At 38.5% G+C, this 14,963-nt stretch overlaps 1 protein-coding gene across 1 annotated transcript in view; it reads right to left on the reverse strand.

The window, feature by feature from the left end:
* Window positions 1-14,963, reverse strand: part of GLIPR1L2 (GLIPR1 like 2) — a 43,870-nt gene that overhangs the window by 7,690 nt on the left and 21,217 nt on the right. The window contains exon 4 of the mRNA XM_016199311.2: window positions 12,240-12,325. Within this exon, the coding sequence (XP_016054797.2) occupies window positions 12,240-12,325 (86 nt within the window). The remainder of the gene's footprint in view (window positions 1-12,239; window positions 12,326-14,963) is intronic.

A 14,963-nucleotide genomic window follows, 5' to 3' on the forward strand; every position in this document is an offset into this window, starting at 1 on the left:
TGCCTATGTTTCTCATTCTCTCTATTTCTACTTCTAATTACAGCAGTGCCTTTAACATTTCCTGCAATGCTGGTTTTGTGGTGATAAACTCCTTTAGCCTTTTTTTTTTTTTTTTTTTTTAAGTCTGGGAAGCTCTTTATTTCACCATTTATCTTGAATGATAATCTTGCTGAATAGAGTAGTTTTGGTTTCAGATCCGTGTTTTGCATTACCTTGAATATTTCATGCCATTCCCTTCAGGCCTGTAGAGTTTCTGGTGAGAAGTCACCTGACAGCCTTATGGGGGCTCCTTTGTAGGTAACAGGTTGCTTTTCTTTAGCTTCCTTTAAGATTCTCTCTTTGTCTTGAATTTTTGGCATTTTAATTATGATGTGTCTGGGTGTGGGTCTCTTTGGATTCTTCTTGCATGGGACTTTGTGCTTCCTGAACTTGTGTGACTTTTTCTTTTACCAGGTTAGGGAAGTTTTCTGCCATTATTTCATCAAACAGGTCCTTTAACCCTTGCTTACTTTCAACCTCTTCTGGCAGTCCTATAATGTGAATATTGATATGTTTCATGTTGTCCCACAGCTCCCTTAGACTGTCCTCCTGTTTTTTAATTGAGTCTCTGATTGAGTTATTTTTTCTGTCCTGTCTTCTAATTCACTGATCCAATTCTCAGCTTCCTCTAATCTGCTGTTTATCCCTTCCAATGTATTCTTTTTTCTGCTATGTCATTCTCAATTGCCTTCATAGTTTCCATATCTTTTTTCATGCTGTTGGGCATCCTTACAATCAGTATTCTGAACTCTATATCTGAGAGATTGCTTATCTCCATTTCATTTAGTTCTTTTTCTGGAGACTTCTCTTGTTCTTTCATTTGGGGCTTGTGTTTTGGTCTCCCCATTTTGGCTTCCTGTTTGGATTTGTTTCTAAGTACTAGGTAGATCTGCTAGGACTCTCAGTCTTGTTGGAGGGTCTCTGGTACAGGCCAATGTCAGATGCACTTTGTGACTGGCCCTGAGTACCCTGTTTGGCGCTATCAACATCCCATGGCTTGAGGTCCCCTCTGTTGTGGCTGGGTGCATTTGGACAGGATCAAGATGCCCACCAAAGTCTGCTTTTCCAAGGACTGGATACTGAAGCAGATCAGGCAAAGATTCAAAGCACTCTGAGGTCTGCCTCTGCAGCAGGCAGATTAATCTGATTCTTTTAATGTGCCTCAAGCTGTAGAAACTCCACAGGGTGGGATGGCTGGTTGTTATCAGTCTCTTAACAAGTCTCAGGCTATAGAAACTCCTCTGGTTAGGGCGACAGGTTTTCCAGCAAGGTGGGGCAATTGCTTCCACCCCAGGCAAAAGCCAAAATTTGTCCACTGGAGCAACGTCCTCCAGTCTGGGGAATGACTCAGCACAGGAATCCAGACGGATGTCCTCTGATCTCACTATCCAGAGCCCACAACCCCAGACTCTCCCTACACAGCTCCAGTCCACTCATCTCCACTCCACCAGAGCCCGTGGTGAGTGGCTGCACACGGAAACTTTGTGCACTGTCCCTTTAAGAGGGTGCCTGCAGTCCCAGCCACCTCTCCCTGACAGACAGAAACCTGGCTCCTTTTTGTAGCCAGATGTTATGTGGGCACCTTTCTCAGTTCTGGTGCTCTTGGCTGGGAAGCCCAGCCGAGGGTTCAGGCCCCAGAGTCCTCAGTGGGAGCCCCCACAGCTGAGCTATCCCTCTGGACCCTCAGCTGCTGCCTGTGGGAGCCCAGCCAGCCCTCTCACATCCACACTTCCTACCAGCCCCTGTGTGGTCTGGTTATGACCACTTCACGTCCTTGGTTATGAGGGTGCTCTCCAGCTAGTCCTCAGTTGTTTTTCAGGATGGTTTTTCTATGTTTTAGTTGTAAATCCAGATTGGTCCCAGGAGAGTGTCAGTGTAGCTTCCACTCTGTCCACCACCATCTTGGATCTAGTTGCCACCTTCTTCTTCTTCTTCTTCTCCTCCTCCTCCTCCTCCTCCTCCCTCTTCCTCCCCTTCCTCTTCCCCTTCCCCTTCCCCTTTCCCTTCCCCTTCTTCTAGCAAACCCTTTAACATTTCTTGCAATACTGCTTTGGTGGTAACAAACTCCTTTAGCTTTTTCTTGTCTGGGAAGCTCCTTATTTCTCCTTCATTTTAAAATGATAGCCTTGCTGGGTAAAGTAGCCTTGGTTATAAGTCTTTGGTTTCCATCACTTTGAATATTTCATGCCAGTCCCTTCTGGCCCAAAATGTTGTTGTTTTTTTGGGAAAGCAGCTGACAGCTTTATGGGCCCTCCCTTGCAGGTAAATAACTGCCTTTCTCTTGCTGCTTTTTAGATTCTCATTTTGTCTTTAATTTTTGCCATTTTAACTATAATGTGTCTTGGTGTGGTCGTCTTTGGTTCAATCTTGTTTGGGACTGTCTGTGCTTCCTGGACTTGTATGTCTTTTTCCTTCACTAGGTTAGGGAAGTTTTTAATCATTTCTTCAATTAAGTTTCATATCCCTTGCTCTTTCTCTCTTCCTTCTGGAATCCCTGTGATTGAGGATGTTGTTATGCTTCATTTGTCCCAAAGATCCCTTAAACTATCCTCATTAAATTTTTTTTTTTCTTTTTGCTGCTCCAGTTGGGTTTTTTTTCCCTACTTTCTCTTCCAAATAGCAGATTCATTCCTCCACTTCATTGAGCCTACTATTTATTCCTTTCAGTATATTCTTTATGGCATTCTTCATTTCTGATTGGTACTTTTTAATGGTTTCTATGTCCTTTTTCATGCTGTTGAGCATCCTTATAATCATTACTCTGAAGTTTATATCTGATAAACTACTTACCTCCATGTCATGCAGCTCTTCTGGAGAACTCTCTTTTTCTTTCATTTGGGGTCTGTTTCTTTGTCTTCTCATCTTGGCTGCCTCTTTGTTTTTGTTTCTATATAGTAGGTAGATCTGCTATAAATTCCAGTCTTTGTAGCGTGGCCTTATGTAGTAGGTGACCTGTGTGACCCAGTGGTGTAGTCTCCCTGATTACCTGAGCTGGATGCTCTAAGAATGTCCCTTGTGTTAGGTGGACCTTCCTTTTCTAATTAAATCTTGACTGCTATTAGGAAGTTTGTGTGTGGGGCTGACCCTCAGTCTGGTTGGCAGTGAGGCTCAACCCTCAACATAGCATGCAAAATATTGTGCAGGTGCTGATCACACAAAGTAGAATTTGTTTCAGCCAGGTTTGGTCCTGCCGAGATCTCCCTGATGATATGCCGCTTGTGAAACCTATTGGATCCTGCTCTGTTGTTTGAAGCTGGCCACTGGGTGTATTGGATCAGGGCCTCTTTGGATTTACCCTGGTGCAGGCCAATGTCAGGCACCAGCTGTGTCAGACCCTGGGCAACCTGTTTGGAGCTATCAGTGATCCACATCTTGTGGCTCCCTCTGCTAAGCCTGGGTGCATGTGAAAAGGACCAAGCTGAGCATCAAGATCTGCCTGGCCAGTCATTTCATGCATCTGTTTCTCCCAACAGCCTCTATGTGGCCTCCTCTGTAAGTCCTTGGTTATAAGGTTTCTCTCCAGCTAGTCTTCAGTTGTTTAATCAGGATTATTTTTCCATACTTTAGTTTTAATTCCAGTTTGGTTCTGGAAGGAGGTGAGTGTAGCTTCCACCTAACCCGCCAGCATTTCAGATCATCCACATCTCTCTTGTTTGATTTATCAGCTTAAATAATATCTTTTTGCCTCTGCCTCTAAAAGATGAGGAAATTAAACATATTTTTTAACCTTTCTTTTCTCCTCCCAAGTTTTATTATTTACACCATTTGTATATTGGAAAAGTTATATTTTTATATTGTTTTTTAATTATAAGTTTCAGATTCATTTTCATTTTTGTCTATCAATAAAGATTCAATGTTTCTGGATAGTTCTTTTAGTGCTGCTTTTTGCTTTTCCATTCATCTCTTCTTTTTGGTGAAAGCCATCCTCTAGAAGTTTATTGAAGGAATGTTCATGAAAAAGATACACCACAAGTCACTGCATGTTTCCATTTATGTGTCTCTTTGCTTATACTTGAGTAATCAGTTTGTATATAAATTTTTGGTTGATACTTTTTATATTTAAGGACAACATGGGCATCACTCCACTGTCTCTTAGCATTGACTGTTATTGTAAAGAAGTTTAACACCAGCCTGAATTTTCCCCTTCTATTCACTGAAGCACACTTAGTTCCTGATTTTAGCTCTATAATACAGAACTGACTTTACACTGGTTTGGTAGTAATGGTGTTGGCAATTGACAATCCTGTATAAAGGACTATAACATTCATGTCATCAGAGTTCCAGAAGGAGAAGAGAAAGAATGTGGTGCTGAAAAAAATATAAAAAGAAATTGCTGAAAGCTTCTCAAGTTTGGGAAAAGATAAAGAAGTTAAGACTGACTTATTTCACTTACCATAATGCCCTCAAGGTCCATCTATGTTGTTACAAGTGGCAAGATTTTATTCTTTTTTACAGCAAGATAATATCCCATTGTTTATATATACTACAATTCTTTTACCCATTTATCCATTGTTGGATACTTGGGTTGTTTCTATATCTTGGCTACTGTAAATAATGTTGCAATAAACATGGAGGTATATATCTTTTTGAGTTACTTTTTAATTTTTTTGGATAAATACCTACAAGTGGAATTTCTGGAGCATATGGTAGTTCTATTTTTAATTTATTGAGGGCCCTCCTACTGTTTTCTATAGTGGCTACACCAATTTACACTCCATAGCATCCATTTTCAATGTCTAGATTCAAAATTTTTATTCATGAATTTTTAAATTATTTCTTTAAATATCTCTAGCTTATTTTCTGTTCTATTATTTTGGTTCTGTTCTTCAGGGCCTCCAGTTATTTGCACATTGAATCTGAAGTGTATGTTTATAATTTTCTCTTTATCCCTTTTGTTTTTAGCATATTTTTGTTCCTTGTGGTGTTTTCAATGTGCCCTTCACTTCTGTAATTGTTTTATTTTTTCTCTCTCACATTTTTCCCATGCTTTATCAGCAGTTTCATATCCTGTTGTCTTCACATATTTTCCTTGACCTTTGTCTTTCCTTTGATCTTGTTTTAAGCTGCTTTATTAACTATTTTTGAAGATATGTCTGCTTTCATTTTCTAAGTGTTTCACAGCAGTATAATAATAATATTTTATTTTGCCATTTGTTATTTTCTATTTTCCTTAGTGTTTTTGTTGTTGTTGTTTTTTGTATAGGCCCTATACCAATCATTTTTAGTATTATTTGTATTAGTTTTCTATGCTATGTAACAAATTACCACAAAATTAACAGTTTAGGACAACACACACTTATTATCTCAGAGTTTCTGTGGTTAGTAGTCATGGCATGGCTTAGCTGTGTTTTCTGCTTTAGGACTGCACCAAAAAAATGAAACAAAAAACAACTCACTGAAAGACTCAATAGCAAAACAGAGATGACAGAGGAAAGAGTTTGTGAACTTAAAGACAATAGATCTATGGAAGTTATCTAGTTTTAAAGACAGAGAGAACAAATATTTTAAGAAAATAAAATCAAGAGTGCCTCAGGGAAATTGTGGGACAACAACAAAAAGTCATCGGGATCCCAGAGGGAGAAGAGAAAGAGTGTAGTGTGGAAAAAATATATATGAAGAAATAATGCCTGAAAACTTCTCAAGTTTGGAAAATCTACAGATCAGGAAACTAAGCATACGTTAAATAGAATAAGCTAATTTTTGATAAAAGTGTAAAAGCAATTCAATGGTGAAAGTTCAGTCTTTTCCACAAATGGTGATGGAATACTTGGTCTTCCATGTGTAAGCAGCAATCAATCAATCAATCAATCAATCAAAGAACTTTAGCATAAACCTTACATTGTATTCAAAAATTAACTCAAAATAAATCATAGATCTAAATATAAAGCTATAAAACTTTTAGAAGAAAACATAGGAGAAAAATATTTGAATACTGGGGTTAGGTAAAAAGATTATAGGAGTTATTACAAAAGGGCAATCTGTAAAAGAAAAAAAATTATAAGGACTGGTGTGCTCCAGAGAGAGTGAGAGTGTGTGCACACTGGGTTCCTTGCCTTAAGAATTTTTATCTGTTTCTAAAGGCAGAAATTTTAGGAAAGATCTCAGGGGAAACTCTCAATAGAATATTCATCAGCATTCCAGATGTGTCCTTTCAGGGTCATTGGTCTCTATTGATTGGTCAGCACTAGGTAAGGGATCATTAATCATTGCATCTGATCCTGATGTCAGCCATGGTGTTGCTCCATCTGGTTTTGCTGCTTTTCTGGGCCTGGAGCTGAAACACAACTGAGGCCTAAATGTCATCTCTAGTTTGACCAACACTCTGTCTCTGTGATCAACAGACGATAGGCTTTGTTCCTAAGATTATTACTAATCAGAACCTCATTGTCCTGAGGTATTTTTTTTAAATACGTTTTTATTGATTTCAGAGAGAGGAAGGGAATGGGAGAGAGATATAGAAATATCAATGATGAGAGAAAATCAAAACCTGTACACAAATGCTTTTAGCAGCTCTGTTCACAATTGCCCCAAACAGGAAACAACTTAAATGTTCTTCAATAAATCAGTGGATCAACAAACTGTGATACATCTGATACCATTGTAATAACCTGGTTATTAATTAACAGGAAAAGAGTAAAGGGAAGGTCAGATAATATAGGTAATGCCATTTGTGCCAGGATGCTGCAGTTTAACTTTTTCCAGGTCTGTTCCTGAAGATCGATGGGGGAAAGGACTGGACGATAGATTCATGCCCAGTAAGGTCCGGATGAGGTGGGAAAGTGCTTATCTATCAACTACACCTGGGAGCAAGTTATTGGCCAGAATAGGCGTGGCCACTGCCAGGGCATGAAATTTGAGAAACATAAACTCTTAAACAGAGGAGTTTGCTCTCTTGGCCTTCTTGCTCTCTTGGGACTCTTGTTGCAGGGAGTGCGCTCCCGCGCATTTGCCCACATGGGTGATGGCCATGTGGACCCCACATGATGGACTCATGGACTGGAATTAGCCTGATGCTGTGCCAGACTCAATTCCACCATGGAATGGAAACTCTGGACACTGGCTTTGCTTTTAGCTCTGCTGAGTTCCCAGCTGCACATTTTCTAGGACTGTTTTAAGGGAAATGGGGCTTTGGAAACCAAGGTATATAATTACACACAAATGTTAATCACTCATTCTCCTGTGTGAGTCTTAGAAAACTCTTTTTCTCAAGATATCGTAAAGAACCCCACTTCCACTAGCAATGAAAAAATTCCACCCATGCAATTCTCTGATAACACACCTATGTAATGGAATATTAATCAGCAAAGAAACAAACTATTAGTATATACAACAACCTGTATAAATCTCAAAGGATCTTGCTGAGCAAGGGAAGCCAGTTTTCAAAGGTTACAAACTGTATGATTCCATTTATATGACATTTTTGAAAAGACAAAACTAAGGTGCTGCAGAACAGCTTGCAGATTGCCAGAATTAGTGGTGGGAGAACTGTGTGACTATAAAGGGTTAACAGAAGGGAGATGTTTATTTGCTTTTGGTGTGATGGAATTGTTCTGTATCTTGACTGTAATGCTGATAACTTGAATCTATACTTATATTAGAATTTACAGAACTTTACATAAATAAATAAAATTTAAAAATAATAGTTTTATCCTTTATAATATTATTTCTTATTTTAAATTCCTATCTTCCTTACTGGACTGTAAATTCAAAGTGGGGAGGAAGTATGTCTCTCTCCTTACCATTTTACCCCCCACTGCATGGTACAATGTCTGGCACACAGTTACTACTAAATAAATATATTTTATTATCTAAATAAAAAGAGTCTTTACTGGCATTTTAATGGAAAATTAAGAGAAGTTTTGTTGGAATCTACTAGTAAGATGCTACTTTAAACTGGAAATTCCTTAACCAAGCTTTTTGAAAGAGTGATATTACAGTAGATATTTCTACTTCTTTGCTTCCAACCCCTGGAAATTTGGTTGCTATCCTACTATTCCTCTGAAAGCTCTCTCAGGTCCCTAATGATCTCCATGTTGCCAGTTCAATGAGTACACTAGGGTACCCTCTTGTTCTTGTTTCTCTCCTACTGTTTCCCTCATTCTTTTCCCATATTTTCGTTGTTTTCTTCCCCCTCCCCCCCTTTCCCCCTGATTCCATTCCTGGTATACTATTCTTGTCTATGTGCTGTACCTGGGTGCATTCTTCCTTTTTTGTATTTTTTGTCTTATCGATATGCTAATGATTCTGAAATACAGCCCTGATCTGTACCTTAAGCTTACTAGTCTTATCTCTACAGATGTTAAACAGGTATTTAAAGCTAATTATCTTCTATTTTGCATAACATCCTCTCTTCATATATTTCATATCTCAATAAATTGCACCGTTAGTCACCCAAACCCCCAAACTGACATTTATATTAGACTCTATCTTTTTCCATCATCTTATCAGATTAAACTCTAAGACTTGCTAATTTTACTTCGTAAATATTAATCAAATTTGTCTCATCTCTATTACTCTTACAAATACTCCAATGTGAGCCTCATCTCTCCTTTGGAGTATATCAAATAATCTTCACACTGATTTGCTTTCCTTAGATTTTGCAATTTTTAAGAAATTTTTAAAAGCTTAAAAGAATCCTTACCTTACAAATGTTTCAATCAGTACAAATAACTTTTTTATTCAATACAAATTATATCTATATATCTATATAGCTACACACACACACACACACACACACACATATATATTTGTTTGTTTGTTGTTGTTTTTAATCCTCATCTGAGGATAGTTTTTTCCATTGCTTTTCAGAGAGTGGAAGGGAGAGAGAGAGCGAGAGACATTGATGTGAGAGAGACACATCAATTGGTTGCCTCCTGCATGGGCCCTGACCGGGGCCAGGGATTGACCCTGCAACCAAGGTATATGCCCTTCACTAGAATCAAACCAGGGATCATTCAGTCCGAGGTCCAACTCTCTAACCACTGAGGCAAAAAAGCTAGTGCCAAATAATTTATAATTTGAAACATTTTAATGCAAGTATCAATCCGATACTCATAAATCCCAGAGTATTTTGTATTTTCTACAAACAAGGATATTCCTCTAAATAACCATACACAGCCATCCAAATTAGGAAATTAACATTGTTACATTACTACCAACTAATGTTTTTGTGGTTTGTTTGTTTTTCAGTTTTCCCCCAATTGTGCTAATAGTATCCTTTGTAGCAAAGGCATCATGTTCAGGATTACACATTACATTTTGTATTCATGTCTCTTTATTTCCTTCAGGCTGGGACAATTCTTCATCCTTTATTTGACATTCATAATCTTGACATTTTTGGAGATAATAAGCCAGTTGTTCTGTAGAGGTATCCTCAATTTTTAAAACAAATTTGCAATTTAGATTTATTAGATGCCTCCTTGTGATTAGATTAGGTTATGCATCTTTGGCAGGAATACCACAGAAGTGATGTTGTGCTCTTCTCATCACCTCCTCTCAGGTGGCATGTAGTTTTGAAATGTTTTCTTACTGATGATGTTCACTCTGATCACTTTAGTAGGGTGGTTTCTGTCAAGCTTCTCCATTGTGAAGTTACTCTTATCCCCTTAGTAATTATTTTTACGAGGAGTTACTTTGGAACTATATTACACTGTTCCTCACCAAACTTTAATTTATTCATTTATTAATTTATATCACTATGAAATATAGTTTCTCCTGTTTTATCCAATGAGTTATAGTTAATTATTATCATTATTTCCATGCTCAAATTGTCTCAGATTTGACCAGTGAGAACCCTTTAAGATGGCTTCTGTGTCCTCGTGTGTCCTTTTTGTTACATGTCCCCATTACTCTTTGAGCAGTTTCTTGCTTTCAGGTATAAAAAGATATTCTGAGTTTATCTTATATTTCTCCTATTCTAGGCCTGGAATTCAACCTTCCTCCAATAAGCTCTGGTCCCTTTGAGTGAAGACTGCAATTTAGAAACCAAGATCTATGTGCTAGTTGTGCTCATTGCTTTGAGGGTGGGGGTGGAGGCATTGCTTTAAGGCTACCTCAGAGCAAGGGAACATACATATATAAATATTTACATCTAGTTTATTTATTCATTTATTTTTAAAATATGTTTTATTGATTTCAGAGAAAGGAAGGGAGAGGGAGAGAGAGATAGAAATATCAATGATGAGAGTCACTGATCAGCTGCACTCTGCACGTCCCCTACTGGGGAATCAAGCCCACAACCAGAGCATGTGCCCTGACCGGGAATCGAAACATGACCTCCTGGTTCATAGGTTGACACTCAATCACTGAGCCACGCCGGCCAGGCTATACTTATACTTATTGAAATCCTTAAATTCCAATACCTCTAATTCCAATTCATCACAAGATTCATGCTAATTTTCTTCCTTTACATATTTGTAATCCATTACCTGATAGTGAGAGAACTGGCTCCCATTATCTTTAACCTATTTACTTATCTGTTCATTCCCCCAGTATGCTTCTAATCTTCCATCACTGCCTCCACCTTTTCCCCTACCTAGGTGCCCTCCATATGCTGCTTGGTTTTTGATACTCCACACCAGGTTAGAGGAGTTGCCAGGTTTGGCAAAAAAAAATGCAGATGCCTAGATAAATTTGAATTTCAGAAAACAACAAATAATTTTTTAGGGATATATTTATACTAAAAGTATTTTTCATTTATCTGAAATTCATATTTAACTGGGCATCCTGCATTTAATCTGGCAATCTATAATCTGATCCTTCGCTTGGACCCCTCTCCTACACTGCTCAGACTCTGGAACCCAGCTTTGAACTTCTCCAAAGTGTGGATTTGCTCCTTACCCCACTAGGGCTCTGACCCCGCTGGTACCAGGCCACCTACCCCATATTAAAGCCTTCCTTACTTAGTTTGGACTCCGACATCACATGCAAAGTTGCTCCTAAATACGGATGCCCTCTCACCTGCTTTAACATCTGCCCTTTCACCCGTTTTAACACCTCTTGCCAGGCCACCCCTATGTGAACGTTCTCTTCATTCTCCTTGGGCTCCAACAACCAGTGCCAGACCATCCCTCCATGGATGCCTTCCTTACCTGTTCGGACTCCGATACTCCATGCCAGGCTTCTCCCTCCCACCCCATGTTGCTGCTGTCGTCACTTTACTTGGGCTCAGATATCACATACTGAGCCACCCTGCATGGACATTCCTTCATCATGATGTGTCTCTGATATTCCAAGCCTGACCTCTGACCTCATGCAGTGTCACTGAGTCACTCCATGAGAGCTCTAACTTCCCATAAAAGACCCTATTCCCAAATGGATACCATCTTCATCCTGCTCAGGCTGTCTCCCCATGTCAATTGCACTGTGTACAGATTCCTTGTCATCCTGCTTAGGCTTCAACATGTCACATCTGGCTGCCCTCTGGGTAGATGCCTACCTCATTCTGACGTACCTAATGGCCTTAGGGCTGAATGTTTCAGGAAAAGAAAGAAAAAGGGAAGAGGAAGGGCAAGACTTTGCACCTTGATTCAAGGGAACCAAGGGCAGAAATGTTAGAGTGAATTCACCCCAGCACTGGCATTATGATGAAATTGTCCACTAGTTTCTTTAACACAAAAGCATAATATGTCCCTACTGTGTGAATTTACCCCTACCAATTTATTCCTGTAAGTATCATATATTCCAGGTAATTATACTTTTTGGATTATATACTCTTATGTTTGGAAAAACAAAACAAAACAAAAATCAATCCAACATATTTTCTACTTTTATCTTTTGAAATATTTTGGGGTGAAAACTAAAAGAAAAACTATTAAACATTTGCTACTTTACTTCTTTTCTCTTTATAAATATTTTGGAATACCTTATCCTTTAGAGCAGTCATTTTCAAATTGGCTGCTGTTTTAGGAATTAATTGCGAAGCTTTTTCAGGATATAGCTATCAGTTCTTATTTCTTTTTTCAGACATTCTGGTATGTCCTCAGGGCAGGAATAGAGGTAAGAGAGGGCAGAAAAGGCTGTACAATTTAGAAAAATCTAAAGATGAGACTGTTTCGGCCATCTTTTGATAATATAATACCTTTCTGACCAAAGGAAAAATATTAATATGACAATAAAAAACTAGAGTTCAACACTTCATTTCTCTTGTTGTCCTATGCACTATGGATTTTTTCATGTTAAAGTTATTTTCTTTGTCTTACTGCATAGAAAATCTGTGCATCTGTCATATCTGCTACATTGAGTACAAAATACTCCTTGTTGATAAGGCCTTCTCCTCAGATTTCCTCTACAAAAAAGCAGAAAACAGTTAGTTAGAAAAAGTCTCAAATTTTTTGTTAGTTTATAAAGGTGATTTAATTAAGAAAAAGGACTCAAAAAAGTACTTAAATTGGAAATGCATTCTTCCCTTTCTCCCACCCCCTACCCAGAAATTTCTTCTGAAACTAATTTCCATGTCCTCGAAACAAAATATTGCAATGTAAATATGAGTGAGTTTTAAACCTTCTTTCATCTTAGTTTGTAGCGAAGTTTCCCTTTTAAAAATGGACATTATAAAATGTTTTATAATTAATTGCTTTCTGGTTGGCACATATGTATAAACAGTTCTGAAGTGTTTACTGTCCCAAAGACCTAGCTGTGTGGATTACTTTGAGGTCTACACGAAAAATACATAAATATATAAACAAGCAAATAAATTTAAATGGAATTTTACAAAGTTGCTTTAACCCAGTGTATAGAGCAGAGGGGAGAAGTGAAAAATTATTACATCAGCCCTAGCTGGTTTTGCTCAGTGGTTAGAGCATCAGCCTGTGGACTGAAGGGTCCCAGGTTCGATTCCGGCCAAGGGCATGTATCTTGGTTGCAGGCTCTGGGGCCATGCAGGAGGCAACCAATCAATGTGTTTCTCTCACATCAATGTTTCTCTCTCCCTCTCTCTCTCTCTCTCTCCCCCTTCCACTCTCTCTGAAAAGCCATGGAAAAAATATTTTCAGGTAAGAACTTAAAAAAAAAATAAAAAAAATTATTACACCAATTGCCCTAAGGTAAGTAAGAAAAAGAGGCCCAAAAGTAGATATGAATTGGGACGCTTACATAAAAGACCTAGGATAAGAAAGATAGAGGTGATAAGTAGGAAAAAGTTATTTTTGAGTGAGGAGAGGGTCATTAATACTAGTCATTTAAACAGGATTGCTTATTTACTAAGTGTTTATTGGAAACTATAAAAACAAACATTAGGCATATAGGTCTTTGAACTTTTCTTAGACTCATATCTGGCCACACCTTCAGTATATTGCCACTTATAGGACCTGCATCCACGCCCTAGCTAGGGACATGTTGCCTGGCTGGCCTAATGGGTAACTATACCTATCTCCAACCCAAAGTCCATTAGAAGACCATTATTCAAATTTTATAATAGAACTATACTGTTCCAGAAGGAGAACACAATTCTGGTGGTGATGGGAACTTTCATTGCTTACACTAGACCATTTCTGCCACCACTTTGTTCATGAAGGAGGTACTTCAGCTCCATGGATTGATAATCTAGCAATTACAATTTGTAAACAGATTTTTCTCTTCAGAGTTCTCCATGTACAGACTCACATAGTCTGTACATTGTCCATAGAACAATGGAAAAAGACGATCAAACAGATGGTAATCTTTCCATCTCATACAGCCAGAATAGTTACACCACATTCAATAACCACGTTCACTTCGCTACTTCTGTATATCATTGAGAAATACCACAACCCCGGCTTCTGGTTTACATCTGGACATCTACAGGTTTCCCAAGAAGATGTAAATAATCTATCCCAGAAAGCTGGAGAAAAATACAATGCAATAAACAGCAAGGAAGATTATCTTTTTTTAAAAAATCCTCACCCAAGGATATTCTTTCCACTGATTTTGTTAGAGAGAGTGGAGGGGAGGGAGGGAGAGAGAGAGGAACATAAATGTGAGAGAGAAAGAAACATCAGTTGGTTGCCGGGGATCAGCCTGCAACTGAGGTAAGTGCCCTTGACCAGGAATCAAACCCACAACCCTTGGGTCCAAGGACTGATGCCCTAACCACTGGGCAAAACTGGCCAGGGTAGAAGATTATCTTTTAGAGATCCTGTCTGGCTCTCCTTCTGATACATCTAATATGTCTTTGCCAAAACTCTGACTACTTCCTAGACTTACTCAAGGTCAAGGAAAGTATGAATTCTGTGTTTTCTGCCTCAAATTATCCCTTTATGTGCAAAGCTATGTTACTTTGTATCACTTTCTGTAAAACTCAGTTGGTTACATCTCCTCCACTTCCACATCTTGGAACTAAAGGACTAGGGACCACAGTTAAACACTGACAAAGCTCCTTCAAGGCTGATATTATTTTGCTGCACCATCCTCTAATCCTCCCCAGCATACTATTTTTATTCTGATCATGCCTCCTTCCTCCTTTTGGCATCTGGCTTACAATCTTCCTTTCAGTTAAAATTGTGCCATTGTCTTAGAATTTTGGGACCTAGATAATTACAATATGCTTATGGACGATTTGTCCAATAACTTGGTCTCTGCTGCTGGATGTCTTCACCATCACAAAACTCCTAATATTCTGTAATTGTCATTTTGTAGCCATGACCTGGACCTTATCATCCCCTAAAACTGCTCTACCTCTGAATTCACAAAATCACACATTACACTCACTGACTGCAACCTCCTGTCCTTCTAGGTTACTCACTTATTTACTTGTTCATTAATGTCACTGGTACTGCAAGTCTATCTTCTCCCTATCCACCCCTTGTCTCTTCTCTATCTAGCTTAGGTCTTGGCAGATTCTCATATTTGCATATTCAGCTAAAAACCTGAAACTCTCATGCACTATTTTCTTTTACATCCACCTGATTAAACCCCAGTGTTGGAAAAAATGAAGGCATCTTACAGTC

Source organism: Miniopterus natalensis, chromosome 2 (assembly GCF_054644295.1).
Source record: "Miniopterus natalensis isolate mMinNat1 chromosome 2, mMinNat1.hap1, whole genome shotgun sequence".
Lineage (NCBI taxonomy): Eukaryota > Metazoa > Chordata > Mammalia > Chiroptera > Miniopteridae > Miniopterus > Miniopterus natalensis.